This window comes from Athalia rosae, chromosome 5 (genome assembly GCF_917208135.1).
Source record: "Athalia rosae chromosome 5, iyAthRosa1.1, whole genome shotgun sequence".
NCBI lineage: Eukaryota > Metazoa > Arthropoda > Insecta > Hymenoptera > Athaliidae > Athalia > Athalia rosae.
Window position 1 is genome coordinate 18422502 of NC_064030.1, and position 18609 is coordinate 18441110.

At 40.0% G+C, this 18609-nt stretch overlaps 2 protein-coding genes and 1 long non-coding RNA gene across 9 annotated transcripts; 2 read left to right on the forward strand and 1 right to left on the reverse strand.

Annotated features, from left to right (window-relative positions):
- The first annotated feature begins 43 nt into the window (after window positions 1-43).
- Window positions 44-1355, forward strand: LOC105684506 (39S ribosomal protein L17, mitochondrial). Its single transcript, XM_012397901.3, has 3 exons — window positions 44-708; window positions 808-1018; window positions 1119-1355. Exons 1-3 carry the CDS (start codon window positions 511-513, stop codon window positions 1250-1252), a joined length of 543 nt encoding a protein of 180 aa, XP_012253324.1. The 5' UTR covers window positions 44-510; the 3' UTR covers window positions 1253-1355.
- A 1621-nt stretch (window positions 1356-2976) lies between these two features.
- Window positions 2977-14099, reverse strand: LOC105684503 (phosphatidylinositol 3-kinase regulatory subunit alpha). Of its 7 annotated transcripts, none has more exons than XM_020851467.2 (18): window positions 13708-14099; window positions 12003-12593; window positions 11824-11925; window positions 11629-11730; window positions 11488-11535; window positions 8769-9625; window positions 8550-8684; window positions 8144-8459; window positions 7960-8058; window positions 7681-7866; window positions 7462-7590; window positions 7179-7386; window positions 6777-7070; window positions 6359-6683; window positions 5918-6165; window positions 5638-5814; window positions 5305-5547; window positions 2977-5218 (listed from the first exon to the last, which is right to left on the reverse strand). In XM_020851467.2, the coding sequence occupies exons 3-18, from the start codon at window positions 11903-11905 to the stop codon at window positions 4951-4953; spliced, it is 3717 nt and encodes a 1238-aa protein (XP_020707126.2). In that variant the 5' UTR covers window positions 11906-11925; window positions 12003-12593; window positions 13708-14099; the 3' UTR covers window positions 2977-4950. The 7 variants fall into 7 exon arrangements, with proteins under 7 accessions (XP_020707126.2, XP_012253317.2, XP_012253314.2 ...); XM_012397894.3 differs by having other exon boundaries at window positions 12731-14099; XM_012397891.3 differs by having other exon boundaries at window positions 12702-14099.
- On the forward strand, window positions 10926-11462 carry LOC125501058. Its single transcript, XR_007278577.1, has 2 exons — window positions 10926-11039; window positions 11115-11462. It is a non-coding gene; the product is annotated as an uncharacterized LOC125501058 (long non-coding RNA).
- Window positions 14100-18609: the final 4510 nt, after the last annotated feature.

The window sequence follows — 18609 nt, forward strand, 5'->3', positions numbered from 1 at the left end:
CATTAAGAATAATAAAAACATAATCATCTAGGGAATTTTATTGTTTTTCACAAATTAGATCCAAGTGGATTTGGCGGAGGGTGGAGGTTTTACGTACTACGTATGTACGTAACGTTGTACGTACGGACTAGTAAAACAGTCCCCAGTAGTAGTTCTACCAGTCCTTATTCTGTGACCATACCCCAGCACTGTACCCCACACATTTCTACTCCGTGGCTCATACTTGATAACTTGAAAAACTTGAGTTATCAAACCTAAAGTACAAGTTTACGTAGTACATACATACAGAAGTTATTGTACATACGTACATACAATAACTCATTGTAGAAGTTGATCCAATAGCTGAGAGAGTGTCGAATCACATAACTATCTTAAGTTTCATCGTATCGCCAGTTTTTCTGAGAAAACGACTGGCAAACGCTGGCAGTTACAGAAAAATAACCACCAAAAAGGATTCTAACTTGAGCTTGGTGATAATTTGGCGTATATTCGTCATAACAAATAGACAAGATGAACCAAGCAAATGTAACAAAGCTCATTTCTAAATTGAATATTCACGTACCCAACAGATCGAGAAAATTAAAAAATCCAGCCGGAGGCGAAGGGCGATTGTTAAAATTGAGAAAAACACTGACTGCTCTTGTTAAATATGAACGTATTGAATTAAATTTTAACAGAGCAGAAGAAGCGAGGGGCTTCATAGAACGGGTATGCGAATATTCTCATACTAGGTCATTGTGTTTCAAGCCTTGCCCAATTTTATCTTACTAGTTAACTCAACCTTGTCAATCTTTTTTTGATGTATAGTTAATATCCGATGCATTGAGGCATGGGCCAGGTCACAATGAGACGATGGAGATGGCAGATTACTGGATCTTGGAAAAGCAATATGTCCATAAATTATTCAAAGTTCTAGTTCCCCGCTACACCAACTTTACAACTTCTTATACCGCAATGTATAATGCACCGAGGCCCTATCCTGGAGAGTACTATAAAAAATCTGTCCTCGAGTTGAAAGGTATTCACAAAAATATAAAGGAATAATGGTGTTGATAGTGGTAATAATAACAACAACAATCGTGAAGATGGCACGTAGGTTGATATTATTTAATTTTCAGGTAACGTCTATCCTAGCTTGCATCAAGCATATCCCCAGAAGCGTAACCTAATACACAATATCTTACTTGAGGAAGCTCGAAAAGAGTTTCGCTTGAAAAAGTACAATGAGATTGTCAACAACTTTGAGCAATAAAAAGCCCAGACAATCCAAATAGTACAAACTGTCTCTTCAATTTATCTACAGATTAAATACCATGTAATATGCAACTGAGAATAAAACATTACCTAAAAATCAATCGGTCAGATTTGCAAGTGCCGCGAGATATATTTTCAATCTTCGCATTGATGTATTTTATGTATTCTTTAGATACAAAACGAAAAGTTCTATCACAGTAGACAGCATACATTTATGATTATCATTTATGTGTTGTTATTATTATTGTTATTTTCGTTATTTTTATTATCATAGTCACACACATCATGCATATTCTGAGTGTATGGATGGTTTATAGTTTCTTTGTGTTATTTTCTTGTTCTTCAAATTGAACGTGGTATTGGTCATTTCGTGATATCGGAAGAAATATACTCACGCTCAGTGCTAGTCCTCGTAGGTTTTCTAACTTTATCCAAGAAAAACAAGCAACAGGAAATAGGTTAATCTATTTCAATTATTCAACTCCTATAATCATAAACGAAATTTAAAAGAGTGGTACGGAGATAACCTGCACTACTGGAATTATTTATATCAAGATAAATTTTCATACATCTGATCTGTCACTTGGATTTTCTAGTTCTTCAGTAATCTCTTTCTCCATATGGACAATACCATATCCATCAGTCACATGCACATGCAGGTGTATGTCATTATTATAATCAGTAGAATCTAGAAATTTTTTTCCAATTTGATAGACCATCATCTCTACTTGCATAAAGCAGAAAATCTGTTTCTACCTATTGTCATACTCAACTGTGTACAGATAGCCAAAAAATGATAGCTTAAAATATCTCAGCGATTACAGTTATTGTCGATATCCTGCAACTGCAGAGTGTGATTTGAAACATTTGTGTTATAATATATACTGCCTCATGCATGCATTGCTTATAGGTATTTCTCATTATTGTACCACTGAAGAGAATTGGAGGGTCACCCCAAGAAGGTCCAGCCATACAGGGGTGACGCCATATTTTGATTTTATTATTACACACTTCATATTCGAGATTTTACAAATGACCAGGGGTTTTCAAAATCCTACAAAGGTACCTCGCAGATGGTATGTGTGATACTGTAGCAGCATTTCTGAACGTGATCAATCACGTGAACTTCACTGTACTTTCCTTTCATCAGCAACGTTTTGTAAAATAAAATTATATAGAAAAAAAAGCATGATAAAAAAGAAATTATCAAAAATTATACCCTGTGACGGTTCCTTACGATCATCAGAAAAATCTAACTTTGAATACATGATCTGTGTTTTTTGTTCTTTATGTCTCACGGAATACGTGGCATATACATACATATACCCATGTGTGTGTTATTCTACTCAAGTTTTTCTCTTTTTTTCATTTTCTCCTCTCCTCATTAGTAATTGAAGAATTTCACATCTTCCATTCAAGGGCTTGTCCTATACAGTTACCATAATCATCATGAGGATTACGATGATAGTGATAATTATGATTATACATCAGACAAAGCAATGCGCCCAGGCAATGAATGTCAAATACTATGTACATAATTCGACTTTTTATTTCTCAACCCCATTCCTTGTTGTGTGCTAAATAAGCTCGTTGTAAGTACTCGGTCTGTTGGAGCGCACAGCGTGTGTTGATACGTAATCAATCAATCAATCAATCGATATGCACGTGCGAGCAGCATACATTTTCTTCGCTGTTGTTTCATAAAATTTTTTTCATCGCTCATTCGTTTCGATATTTGATTTTATTTCTTTTCTTCCCTCAAACTTTTCATCTTCTACACGTGTTTCATGTTCTATCCTCTGCATATCATAAGTAAAAATATATTTAAACATACTACAAGTATCTGTATATATTGTATAGGTATATTGCATATCGTGTCCACGATTGAGTAGGTATCCTACGTATTGTAACGTATATTTCATACATCGGACAAGATGACGAAGACGTTTGTACTTTGATAATGTTGAATTCTGGAATACTGCACCTATGATCGAATGCATTTTCTACTTTTTTTTTGTTTTTAGTTGTTCAAATATTTTTGAATGACGCGCATTGGGCGCCGTTCGTTAGTTAAAGGAAAACAAACCGCTGATTTCAGACTAGTATCACCGTAGAGAATGTTTAACGCCAATGCAAGTCTTTAACCGTGGTAATCGGCCCGAAGAAACAAAAATAAGAAAATTCGTAACTGGAAAAATTTTGCGACCACTGACCGCTCTGTAGGCACAAAATTCACCAGCATTTAGATTCAACAACGCTCCCCAGACTCCATTCGTAATTACTAATACAAATTATTGAGGTGCTATAAATCGGGGCAGATTATTATAAAATACCGAACTTTGCTACAAATACGTACATCATCATCATCGTCCTACATATCAAGGGCTAAGAACCAGGAGCGCGTGACCCACATAAAACCTATGGGTGCTCTGCCATGAGAGTATCCCAGAAAACGGAGAAAAAAGAATCATCGAATTTACGGTGATACAAATTGTATTTGGAAAATATCTCTTCACAATTATTGAAATCGAATTATTTACTTTTTTTACGTTATGGGAGATGGTTTTGCGTGATTTTATGAGATGTATGCTTTACATGCAATCGGAAGGATGCGGCATTACCAGAGAGAAATCAATTTGAATAATTGTAAGAAAAGTTTTTTTTCCTATTGCATTTCGTCTGAATATATGTGATTTCGATTTTTCTTCACTTCATTTTCGGGAGACACAACCAGTATGCCAGAAAATTGCTTGACGGTACAAAAAGTGAGAGTTGCGCCCTTCCCAACTATTAGCCCGCGATACATATGTATTGTACATACGTACGTAGTACATACACGCATACATACATACATGCATACATAGTATGGCTTAAAGTTGTCTCTTAGTATATTCGATTTATTAAAATTATTATTTTATTATCCTACTATATCTATAGTACTCTACTTATATTACCATAGTTATCACGAGGTATCGTGCTAAATTTTTGACACGTAAAGATCAATCATCATAGGAGAAATAACCGAGACAATGAACACCATGCCATATGCTATCCTGTGGCTACAATGCCAACACCATTCGGCTTTAGTCATTAATGGAACATATTGGTTCATTTGTAACATTAAATTATTGAATAAATATTTTGTGAGTGTGTATGTGTGTGAACACACACATACATATCTGATCAAATTATACACAATTACACCCTACTCGTTATTGTCATAGTGACATAGCATCGACAACATATTTCAGAAGATAGTACACCTGGCAATTTCAGCTTCACGACACTTTTTGCTAAGAAGATTTTTCTTGCGACAGTGCAATAGTGCGATAGCGCTTTGTAAACAATAACAAAGAGCGCAAAACTTACACTCTGTTTGCTTATCTAAACAAAACGAGATAATACGTCGCGATACGTCAACGAGAACCTTCCCTACGAATTTATATACAATGTATATCGTGTATAAAAAGGTTGTTAGTGCATCACATTCGCTTATTCCAAAGGAGGTATGTGTACTACACTCTCGCTTGGTGAATGCCAAGTAGATTGATAATAGTATCATTGATGAAGCAGGGAAAACTTATTCACGAGCACTGTTGGTCAAGGATTATTTTTGTCACCGAATTCCACGATTCACGAAGTTCACTAGGCAGGAACGATTGGACTTTGTTTCAACTCTAAAATATGCTTACATTTCTACGTTTGCCTAGTTGATACAGCCTGTTGAGAAGACGGTGTTTGGTTCTGGATTTGCATTTGCGCCTGTAAACGTGCAAGAGCACTCGGCGCAGCAAATGCCGGATACATCAAAGTCGTGTTAAGACTTTCATTGTGCTCCTCAAGCGAGTTTTGGGCGTAGTGAAGAACGAGATGCTTTAATGATTCGTGAATGTTGTAAGGCTCCGCAAATCCAAACCCTCGCTCGGTCTCGTATATTATGCAATGATTCACTGTACCATTGCACCTAGGAAAATAAATGCATCGTTAGAGTGGAATCCTAATATAATAATAGACAAATAATAAATCAGAATAAACAAGTCCTTTGCTCACATGATCGAAAGAGCGTACTGCCCATTACTGGATCTTCGCACGAGGAAACTCCCGTCGGGTTTCCCAGCCAAAAGCCGATCGGCGTCGGGTCGTAATCCCTCGAGATACAACCAGGTCTTCTCGTCGGCATGCACTTCCAAATCAGATTCCTGCAAATCTGCAACTACAGCAGCATTTACCAACGAATGATTCGACGCGAGCTGATTAATTCGTTGCTGTTTCATGCCATTATTTTTGAGCCATCTGCAAAAAATATACGCGTAAGTGAATTAACCACTGAGAGAAAACTTGAAGACGATTAAAGTATTTCTGAAAAACAAGACAAGGGCTTACAATTGATGTTTCTCCTTCTGCCTACGAAGTTGAATTATCTCTGGTTTAAGCTTATGCATCTCTCGCTCCAAGGTTCTGTTGTATGCTATTTGGTGCTTCAAACTATTATCCAACTGCTCTTTGCTTTCCTCCAATGACTCAAGTCTTTGTTTGAGTACTCCGGCGTTGGTGGTCAACCTAGGATCATAGATGATACCCAAACAACATGACAATTACGATTGAAAACTACTGCTATACGTATGTGTATATGTATAGGACAATGATTATTATTTATACTGACGTCATTATTTCATGGGGTTGAGCTTCTTTTTGAAATCTCTCTTGTAGTCGCATCTGATCCTCAAACATTTTTATAGCTTCTGTGAACGCGTCAAGCGCCTGTCGTTTAAGCTGCACTTCGTGTGAAGTTCTTAAATACAATTCCGAACAGTCATTGTACTGCTTCAGAGCATCATTCAATTCTTTGTCTAGTTCGATGAATTTCTGTACAACATTCTTCATATCCGTCATACCGCCGATATCATCGTCCTGTAACCAAATTTATCATGAAAAATTCATGAGTCATATTATATGTTTAGAGGTTGACCCTGTAGTCTTCAAAGTTCATACATTGTGTTTTCCTCTTCCTAATTGACCAAGTAAACTCTCACGGTGCATCATACATTCGTATACATGGTCACACAATTCATAGTTTCGGTTATTTTGATCAATCTCAACTAACCTGCTGAAATCTAGATACCGGGTACAGAAGTTTAATATTCAGGATCGAGTTGTACTGGGTGAGAGGACAGTTCCGATAATGGTCCACTAGTTCGACGACAGATTGGAAGTTGAAGGGTTCCGAGAATCCGTACTTTCCATTCCGGTGACAGATCTTGATAAGTTTATTCGCACCTCCCTTGCGCAACGTCAACGTGTACTCACCATCGTTCGAGGAAGCATTACGAACCAAAAATGTACCGTCTTGAGAATCTGTCAAACGCTCATTCACTTCGTCTCGCGTTATGTCCCCCCAGTACCATTCAGCTTCCTGTAGAGTGCGTGGGCTGAAATAATTACGTCAGTGATGAAAACAATCATGAAAACATTTCAATTTGCACAGAAGCTATTCAATGATTCAACGACGATCACAATCTTACCGGTGCTGTTGCGGTTGGTGTTGCGGTGGCTGTTGTAAATTTTGTTGCGACTGGTCCTTTCCGCCAATGTTGTCCGAGTTATTAGAGGATCTCTCATTACCCGTTGTTGGATAGCAGTCTTCGTCATTGATCCCAGGAATGAGTTGATCGATTACTGGGAACTGCGGCCTAGAAACTTTACGAGGGGGCAACCTGGGAGCACTAGCAAATTCTGGAAGCTTTTCTCCCCACTCCCCGTGAAGCAGCAACAATTCCATGATACGAATGTGTGCTTCGGTATTGTGAATGACTTGACTGTAATCGATTCATTGACACATTATCAAATGTTTACCTTATTTGATACCTAGTTGGGTAAGGCAAGAATTGATAACCTAATTACAGTACAAATATATGTGTACTTGCATTATGCGTTCCCAAGGTGGGCGTAGAAAGATGTGACATAGGACCTGAATGAGAATTGTTGGTGGTTCTCTGTACCCACGGGCGTGTTGCAACTGGCAGATTCGACAGAAATGTAGCATCAGGTGACAAAGTGTGCTCTTGTGATGCTCCGGAAGTTCCCCAACCAGATTGAAAAGGCACTTGGCACACTGCTCGTCATTTCTCAGTCCTGGAGTAGTATGAACATATGTAGGGCAAACAATACTTCGCGTGATAATTGATGGCAAGACGTTTATTTACTTACTAGAAGCTTCCAAAAATGTATCATACCACTGCACAGGTATTACAGGATCTGGTAACTCTCTCAAAAATTTTTTTAGTGAGCTGGCTACACACTGCGGGCTGTACTTGGAGAGATCAACGTTATCAACGTCTATAAAACCAATGAAAAATTTTACGTTGCCTCACAAGAAGCTTGGGATGTTCCTACATTTTCTATGACAAAACAGTTGAACGGGCTTACCGTCGTTAACTTTTTGTCGAAGTTCAAGCATCTGCTCCTTGGATGGGGTGCTGTGATAAACTTTGTACAAATCTAGAGTGTTGTCTTCAAAGGCAGATTCCTCCAGGATACGCGTGCATTTTTCGACTAGGATAGGCGCACTGTGGGTGGATGTGTCAAATTGGGAACACAAGGCCAGGCCAAACACTTAAAAAAAAAAAAATGACAAATTACTTTTCACTTAAGCGCTCTCACAAACTGCGTGATGTTTAAAAGAATAAAATGGCATCGGGTACTCACCAGTGTTGAAATTGGCAAAATGAGAATTGGTATCTGGAGATATACAGTTGGCAGGTAAACCTGTAGCTGAACACGTTCGGTGGGCAACTAGCCCGCATGCTTTAGGGAAAAAGACAACTTGTTAATCATTCGTAAAAGGTCTAACATTCGATTGGTAATGAACAGTGATGTTCATCATTTATACCTTGGCAAAGGAAGCCCTGATGCAGCAGGCCTCGCAGATACTTGTTACATTTAACACATCTTTCTAACACGCTGAAACTACGTGGTGCTAGAGAATGACAAGAGCCACGTTGAGGGATTGCTGTGCCTGAAGAAGAGCTAACAGCACCTTGAGTTACAATGGCAGTGGTCGTAGGGGCGGTTATTGCACTTGTGACTCCAGTGGTTGATTGCTGGACTGTACTAGTGAGCGGTGCATCTTGGGAAGTGGGATGACACAATTCTTCTATGCACACCAAGATGTTTTTTTGATGAAACTCGTCCTTGATTCCCATATTCTGTTGATAAAAATAACCAACATTATAGCTGATATCCTCAAAAGACAAGGTTCCTGCGGCGGAACCTGTGGAGCTTCTTCTACATCTCACCATAAGTTTATCCCGGTCCAAGTTGCACAAGTCACTGCCTTTAATATCTTTAGATTTAAAGACGTCGGCGTAACGATATAGGTTTAAAGCTGACATCCACTCAACAACGTTCAATGCAGTCCACTCGCTTACTGGCTGCACATCAGAAAACCAGGCGATGTTTCAAAGTGTTCAAACATTTCCAAACTTACCAGAATAAGGTACTTTCTTGTCCATTACCTTTTCTTTGTCGTACGTAGTTCCTGAACGTGTTGGATCCTTGTCGATCCATTGGCACAGGTGTTGACCGCTATACTCGACGCAGGCAAGATGAAAGCAAGCATGGCACTCTATCGGACACAAAGATCCGCACATACAACAACAGAGATTTGTTGCATAGGTCGAAGCTTCCAGTAACCCCCGTTTATTCCAGCCATTACTAATAGCAGTGCCGCAGCTATGAAAATTACTACTGTTGCTAACATTACTACCACCATGATTCCATGATCTCTTGGCCTCTTTTATGAAAACCTCCGATGATTCCTCAACACTTGGAACATCTAGTCGCGTTCTAGACTCAGACACAAGTGTGTCACACCAGCAAACAACTCGGTGAAAAGATAGAGGACGTGCGCAGCTAACTTGTCCCGACTTTGGGAGGATAACAGGAATATCATCAAAAGTGGTACTAGTGTGTTTATTACAGTTGGGTATCCCCTGATCAAGAGGATCAGGCTCATTGACAGATCGGCAAAAACTTTGCGAAATCTGTTGTGATTTAATACCGCCGTTGATAATAGTTTCCCCAAAAGAGTGTGTGTCCGCAGGGCTTTGGCGTAGCATATAATTTTCAGAGTCAACCGTAAGGAGCTTTGAGATCTGGGTGAGTTTTGGCTCACTGCCCGATCGACGTTGCATGGCGTTAAAACTGCTGCTGCAGTTAGCGAAAGAGAAGTCTCCATCATTGGCATGGTTACAATTGCCATCGTCGTCATCATCATCATCTTGATCATTGGTTCCATCATCATCTCGTGTGTTCATTCCTGTCCCAGAGTGCAGCCGATACGTCGCAGTTATCGTAGCACGGTTCATGGCAGCTATGGAAGATCACAGGCTCTCTTAAATAATTCAATGCCTCAAAATCTGAATATCTGACTACGGTGTGCCGTGACAGCTGAATTATTGAAATATTTTACGATATATAGAATGCACAATGGGGCACGATCAAACACCTTCATGACAATCGGAGAATATCAAAGAATAAAACTGACCTTCCAGCTCCATTTGGCAGATGTGATGACCCGGCAATAAGTTACAGAGCTATTCTTTACTTTCTTTTATTACATATATTCCCACTTTTCATTTTTAATTCATGTTAATATTATTTTAGTCTTCTATATTCAAGAATTGGAGAATATTTCATTGTCGTTTCTTTGGTCCGGTTATTACAACGTTGTGAATCGAGAATTTTCACACCAGAATCAAATTTACTCAGAACTGGTTTGATCTCAGATCTTTTTCTCGCTCCCCTTGGTCAACTTTTATCGCTATTACTTCAACGTTTACACACTTTTATTGTCCACTCGGGTATAGCCTGCAGTATTACTGATTTTGATGTACAGTCTTCCCCTTTGACGATTTTGGTTTGGGGTCGAGATTTTCGTTCGTGTATAGCCGTCCGTGAACCTCCGGCGCGACTCGGTACAATGTATATTAAACACACTCACTCTACGTATCTATATATGTAGGTACGCAGGTATGTATAAAGCGATACATATTTATAGGTACGTACGTACGTACATACTATATATATCGTATAATGTGGTAAGACGCAGGCACGAGATGCAAGAGGTAGGAGGCTAGTGGCGGTGGCAATTGGATCTGGTCTACGCCTTGCTTGATTTCGAATAGAATTCACGATGTAATATAGGAGTATGCCATGTACGAATAAAAGGCTACGGCGACTGACAGACTGGAAGAGAACTAGAAAGAGCGACCGGAGTAGTTGCACGCACGTTTGATACCCCTCAGGTATTCCGGGCTTCGTTTGTAGAGGTAGATAATCGTGACGTTGGAAATACAATCGACGTTAGAAGCTTCGAGCGAGAATCGGTCGCGTGGCCGAGGGCGTTTAATATCCAACAGAAAAGGCGAGAGTACAGTGGAGACAGAGAGAAAGATGGGGCTGATGGAAAGGGAAGATGAGCGGTAGGGGGACGAAATTGCGAGAGAAAGATAGGCGTCAGGAAGGCGAGGGAGAGAATGAGAAAAAAAACATACGTGTGTATAAAGAGAGGATAAGGGGTAGAGTATGAGGGAGAGCAATATGGGCGCGGCGTGTGAAGGAGAATAAATATATGAAAGAGCGTCGCTGGAAACGGACACGGATGAGAACTAGCGAGAGTGAACGGTGGCGGCTACGGTAGTAACAACGCGACAACACACGGTGGAGGCACTGGGCTCGTTGTGTGGGGATTGAGGATGACCTTAGCTCTCACAGCTGACCGGCTGGTACGACATGTTCGGTCAATAGATTAAGTGGACCATCGTTCGAACAGTCCGATTAGACGTCAGCTTTCATTTCAGCGTACGTACTGTACTTCACGCTCGGTCATATCTGAACACAAAACATCGAACGCCGTGTTGCCTCTCAGCGCGCGTGCGTGGTTCGTTGCACACGCGGGCGAGTGTAAACGACACACACGTCCATCCACGTGCATTATCGAAGAAACGAGCGTGGCTGGTGAAACGATAACGCGAGAAACTAACATGGCGATTAGTGTGGCGAGCAGGAACGTCATTCACCAGCCCATGTTCGAAATTCCATCGATCAATCTAGTCCTTTCCAAGATAAGGGGTTCGGATGGTCTGCATATTAATTGCTGGGGGGGGGGGGGGGGGGGGTACTCGAAGCTTGTTCAATCAAAAGTTGTACTAAAATATATAGCGAGTACATTACCTCTACATTTGACACCAACTTTTCCACTCCCCCAGATATAGTCGTTACCTTGACAACAGATAATCGTACAGTTCAAACACCACAGCAATTGTACATTTCCAACCCTTTTTTCTCCTGATGATACAATACGAGAATACTTACAATGGATGCAAAGAATCGGAGTCACAAAGTAGGTTTCTGCTATCGAGTGGCTGTAGTTCGGAGTTTCTGCCACACTTGAATCTGAAGTTTCCGTCACATAGGCTGCAATAAAACAAAGATAACTCTTTTGTACATTTTGTGAATTTAGATGTCCATGGTGTCTTATCACGTTCGATTACTCGCAACAATTATTACCGTGGGATCCATTGCCAAGCCTAACGTATGACTCTTCTTCTATACGGACGTTTAGGTACGGGGATATGTTTTCCTTCAGCATGAGGACTTCCACTTTGATACCTAAAGTTGACAGCAATCCCACAGCATAATTCTCATGCTCCTTTTTCTTTGCGACAACTAAAAGTCATTTATCTCACCCAATATATAACTCGGCAAGGCTCGTAACACTCAGCGTAGGTCTAAATACCCAAAAATAACGGTTTACTCGTAACGCAACGTATTCACAAGTCCGAGACATGGGTAGTTAACTACCAATGGGTAGTGTAGAGGCCTCGTCGGTTGCTTTCCCTTGCAATCCTTGGGAATCCGATTTCTCTTGAGTACGTTCACCGCTCGTTCGTTAGGTACAAAAGAAAGCATAACATGTCTCTTGGCACAGCCCTGATAGCATTGCCGAGACACATAGTTTGACCGCCGTCTGACACACAAGTGACAAACATTTGTCAGTGAATCTCCTCTCAATATTGGGACTCTTTACTATCTGTCCCTGTTTCCTGTCTCCAGGCAAATTCGTCTGCAAATTACTCTGGCACGTTACGCATTAGCCAAATCAAAATTAGCTCAGACACTAAGTACGTGCATCTTTCCCTGCGTTCCGAAGATCACAAAATGATGGAAAAGGTCAGTCAAGAATATCAATCACCAATCAGCAGAAATATGAGCATGTCTTTGATCCACGGCGAAAATTTTGACTATGTCCTGGATTCGGTTTGTCACGAGTGTTAAACCTGTAGCGAGTAATAAGAGAACAGTGAGATTGCTGCGTTAGTCGATTAGGGCCGAAATTTTTTACACAATCACCGGACCTAACCTACGGAGAGTGCCTGGTACCTTACATTCATATGTATGGAGAATATTTATTTACGTGGTATTAAAACGCATTTCGTTCGAATCCCACCGGTAACCACCAACCAATATTAACTAGCGTTTGACGCGTACTCGAATTATCCATAAGCACCGGCGATTGTCTGCGACACAATCGTATTTATTACCTCACGATGAATCTAATGCGATATCAAGAAGATTAAGAACGGAAAGTTGGCGGTCACAGCTCGCGGTCGACCTGGCAGGACACCAAGATGAACGGATGAGCGCGCCGATGTGATCGCCAATCGGTGTGGCTGACTCTCACAAATGTGCATACCCCTCTCTACATCACCGTTGAGTACGACACACTCAACACACTAGGACCGACCGACCCAGTCCTCTGCCGCTGCCTACCTATGCTTTATATTCTATGTAACGAGTATTATGTATTGGCAATCATACGTGTATAATAAGCGTATAAGTACTTCCGATGCACATATGTGTGCGCAACGTGCCGTACTGTGTAATATACATACTGTACTACTACTTCTACTACACTACTCTACTTCTACTACTATCACTACACTACTACTACTACTACTGTACTGCTAATCTACACTGATCTACACCACCGACAACTACCGCTACTACACCATTACACCACACTGCTTGGCTATTACACTAGTCTATTACACACACTACACACTACAAAACCGTTATCCGATCAACTACGAATTCGTATCGCGTTGGGCTATCGATGATCTAAAGCATTTTTTCTAGCTGTGCTGAACCCAATGTACATACGAGGTACTGACGGTATGTATATAACGCACATCTGTGGGACTTGATAATTGCAGTATTGTGGAAGTATCATAACCTCTACGAGAGTGTACCAACGACGACTTTCAACCTACTCCGGTTGTGTCAATCACTTGACCAAAATACGATGCACGACCTTACTGGATGACGCGGCTTGACTATTGTAATCTGTCCGACGATTTAAGACAGGTTTCAAGCCTTTTGTCAATGTTTTACCTCTACAACTTGGCGATAAGCAGCAGCTGTGAGGCGTTCTTGATTTCGTATACCATTAGGATTTCGCAGGCAACGTTGACGCGATCGGCAAGAGAGTGGTTCATCGATCACATGCACTGTAATCACAAGAAATGAATCCGTTTGCTTCGCAAATTGGCTTTCAGGAGATCAAAACGTGGTACGGATCGAAACACAACACCGTCATCGAGTTCAAACCAGTCGTGGTTTGTTCACGCCCGCTGATACGCATACACGTAGAATTTTCCTATAAATAGTAGGTGTCGGTGTCTATTAACGACAAAAATAATATGCACGTGAGTAAATGAAATTATTAGGTGCCCCAACTCAGATCAATTTAGGTATACTACTTCAACTCATAAATACGAGGTTATGTATACCTCTTTGATATATAAGTACTACTATTACTGTAAAAAATATAATTGCGACTAGGGATATTTTGAGAGACATCAGCATGATAGCGGTGAAGCAAGACTAGTTGCAGCCGGCGCCATCTTGCGGAATTTTGGCGAACTAAACACTCGCCGGTACAGCTAGCACCATATGGCGGGACTTTAATGGAGTACTAAAACTAGTTGCTACTGGCACCATCTTGTGGAATTTTGGTGAACTAACAACTCACAAAAACAGCTAGCGCCAATTTGCGGATTTTTCGTAAACTACTGAAACGAGTTGCGTCTAGCGCCATCTTTCGTTAGTTTACGAGAAATCCGCCACATGGAGCTAACTGTATCGGCGAGTGCGGCCACGCGACCAGCAGCGGTAAAATTGGAGAAAAGCGGGAATAAATCCAGGATGACGTCCCATCGGTTCTGGATCACAGGATACCTCCAGAAAGGCCGAAAAATGCAGTAATTGGCAGATCAATTGACGAATCAATTAAAAATCGAAAGAAAATCAGGAAAAGTAGAAAAAAAAAAAAAGAAGATATCCGGTCAAAATCTGGAAACAAGTCTAAGGTCGTGCCACTCTAGCTACATGGCGTCAAAACTTACTGATCTAAGAACTCACTGATCAAAAACTCGTGACACACCTTTGACATTTCATCGGAGCATATCCTCTAAATCGAAGTCGAACACAACCCTGACGTTGACGAATACTGATGATGACATGTCATTATAATTACTCCTTCATTCAGGTAATTGCGTTCTTGGTCTCGAAATAAAAAACAGTCAGAGGATCAGAGGCTACAGTCTTCAGATATTTGCAAGTTTTGGGGCTGGACAATGGAACCAAGCAACATCGAAGCTACATGTCAGTTTTATTCGAAAACTGACATGGATGCAGCGTCTCAATGGAGAATGCAGGTTTGTTGGTTTCTGGCTCTTGCAGCATCCAGAAATTCATAACCATTAGAATGTCTCATATTTGTCTCAGAAGAATCGGTATACAGAATTTCCCAGGTGATTGATGACACTGTTTGTTGGCAGCTAAGGTGATTGAATAGTTCATGAGAAAATTGGAAGAATAGAAGAGTATTGATGACAGTTCGCAATGGGCTGGATCAATTATAATACCTTCTAGTTTCATCAGTCCAGTGAAAAAACGTATTGCTACTGACACAATTGCTAAAAACTCACTAATTAAAAACTCGTGACTCACCTTTGACGTTCCATCGGAGCATAACCTTTAAATCGAAGTTGAACACAACCCTGATGTTGACCAATACTAATGATGATATGTCATTAAAATTACTCCTTTGTCCAGGTATTTGCATTCTTGGTCTCGAAATGGAAGAAAAGCAAAGGATCAGAGGCTACAGTCTTCAGGTATTTGCAATTTTTGGGCCTGGACAATAAATTCAAGCAACTGCGGGGTTACGTAACAGTTTTATTTTAATATGGATACAGCGTCTAAATGAAAAATGCAGGTTTGTTGGTTTCTGGCTCCTCCAGCATCCGGTAATCTATAAACGTTTTAATATTTGTACTTGTTCCAGAAAAATCGTTGGGGTTCTCTGTTGGATTCGCGATGCTGCTTTTTGACAGAACTTTGCACGTTATGTCCATTTTGTCGCATTTCTGAACGAAAAAATGGAGATCTCTCGACGAGTATCAGGAATTACTCGGTCCAGTCGTCACGCTCGTTTTCCTGAAGCCGTAATATAGGTATCGTCATGTATTTTTAGTTTGAGAATCCACAACTGCTTTTTAATTTAATTTATCCAACGACCGTTCGATTAATAAGCCAATTGTTTGTTGCAGAACGTAAAAATATCAAGATATTTCGATGGTTTCGGGTCGTAGCACAATTGACTCGACAAATTCAAGTCCAATTTATCCAACGACCGGTAGATTAATAAGCTAATTATTCATCAATTATTCGCTGTTGGAGCACAAAAATTATAAGAAATATCGATTATTTTTAGTCGTAGACGTACTGTGATTCGTCGCAATCCATGCATGGGTCGAAATATTCGAATTTCTCGGTCTACGAGGGAGCCCGAGCTGTGCTGGAGTCAGGTAGCCAGCAGGGTAGCACTTTGTTGTGAGACGTCACCTTCAGGGCTGAGCAGAGGTGACGCCTCAAAACAAACCGCGCGCCCGTGGCTACCTCTGACTCTAGCTAAGCTTGGGTTTGCTGGTGAATTCAGAAATTCGAATATTTCGGCCTATGCATGGATTGCGACGAATCAATGGGGGTCTACGACTAAAACCAATCGATGTCTTATAATCATTCTGCTTCGAAGAGCGTATAATTGATGATTACTCGATCGATTGCATGTGTAGATGATTTTGGCTTTCAAATTTGGATTTCGAAGCTCATTATATGTGAGATTACTCTTTGAGAACCAAAAAAAAATTCGATTTTTGAGCAAAAAATAAATCATTGTTTTAATTGGGTTTAATATGCTTTTCTTACGTATTTTGACCTCAGGAATCCGAATCTGAAAGGAAACTTGATGTATCTCTAAAATTGACCAAGTTATCGCCAATTTTCAGCTTTTTGGGGTCAAAAATAAAAAATTCATTTTATAGTCTATATTAATGTAATTTGAGCTCAGGAATCCGAATCCGAAAGAAAAATTGAACTATCTGCAAAAATGATCGAGTTATCCCCATTTTTTCGCATTTTTTACCATAAAAATGGAGATATCTCAAAGGGAAAAAATCGTAGCTCAATTTGGACAACGGATTCGTGTTCCTGAGGTCAAAATACATAAGAATAGTGCCACACGATCAATTTTAAAGTATAAAAATTTTTGGCCAAAATTTGAGATTTTTCCAAGGGGTACCCCTTGAGATTTTTTCAAATTTTGGCCAAAAATTTTTATTTTTCAAAATCGATCGTATGGCACTTTTCTTATGTATTTTGACCTCAGAAACACGAATCTGTTGTCTAAATTGAGCTACGATTTTTTCCCTTATAGATATCCTCAAATTTATGCAAAAAAATGCGAAAAAATGGGGATAACTCGGTGATTTTTTGAGATAGATCAATCTTCCTTCGAGATTCGGATTCCTGAACTCAAATTAGATCAATATAGACTAAAAAACCAATTTTTTATTTTTGACCGCAAAAAGCTGAAAAATGGCGATAACTCGGTTAATTTTATAGATAGATCAATTTTCCTTTCAGATTCGGATTCCTGAAATCAAAATACGTAAGGAAAGCATATTAAACCCAATTAAAAATATGATTTATTTTTTGCTCAAAAATCGAATTTTTTTTTGGCTTCTCAAGAGTAATTTCACGTATAATCAGCTCAGGAATCCAAATTTAGGAGCCGAAATCATCTACTCATGCAATCGATCGAGTCATCATCAATTATTTACTGTTCGAAGCAGAATAATTATAAGACATCGATTGGTTTTAGTCGTAGACCCACTTTGATTCGTCGCAATCCATGCATGGGCCGAAATATTCGAATTTCTCGGTCTACAAGGGAGCCAAACTGGAGTCAGGTAGCCACGGGCGCGCGGTATTTTGCGGGGCGTGACCTCTGCTCAGCCTCGAAGGTGAGGTCTCACAACAAAACGCTAGCTGCTGGTTGAGCTGACTCCAGTTTAGGTCCCTTGTAGACCGAGACATTCGAATATTCCGACGAATGCATGGATCGCGACGAATCAAAGTGGGTCTACGACTAAAACCACTCGATATGTCTTATAATTTTTCTCCTCCCAAATCGTAATCGCAAATTTTTCACTGTAATGAGCAGAGAAATCGAAATATCTCTGTAGCTTTGAGTCGTGGCTCACTTAATTCGTCGGATTTATGTTGTTAAGTTCGAAATGTATTAGAATAAGGTATCTTGAAACATTCGAAACATATGCTGTATTATGCTAGCAAGATTGCAGAATCGCTGAGACCCTGGTCTTTGTTTCTATTGATTTGAGAGTCAATAATGAACTCTAGTTCCTAAAGTTTTGGCTTTTCCACATATTTAGGGCTCAAAAACGATGGTAATACTCATCCTCTGTTTGAATCAATTGACTGCTGTACTCTACTGCTTTGAGAAGTCAAAAAATTGTCATATCTTGATAGCTCTCAGTCGTTGTTCAATTATCCAACCAGATTCTAGTTTTCAAGATCAAAATAAATACAACTACCGCTCTGTCATCATTATTTATTATTGTCCCCTCTTCTCCTGAAACTTTCTCAAGTTTTATCTAATTTTTGATGAATGAGTGGACTTTCTTCATGTCCTGTGAGATTTTGACGCCCTGCAGCTAGAGTAACACGACCTTAGACTTGTTTCCAGTTTTTGACCGAATATTTTCTACTTTTTCCTGCATATCCTGATTTTTTTTCGAATTTAATCGATTCGTTGATCGATCCATCAATTACTGCATCTTCCGACCTCCCTGGAGGTTCCCTGTGATCCAGAACCGAAGGTACGTTATCCTACATTAATTCCTGATTTTTTTCTGATTTTTCTGATTT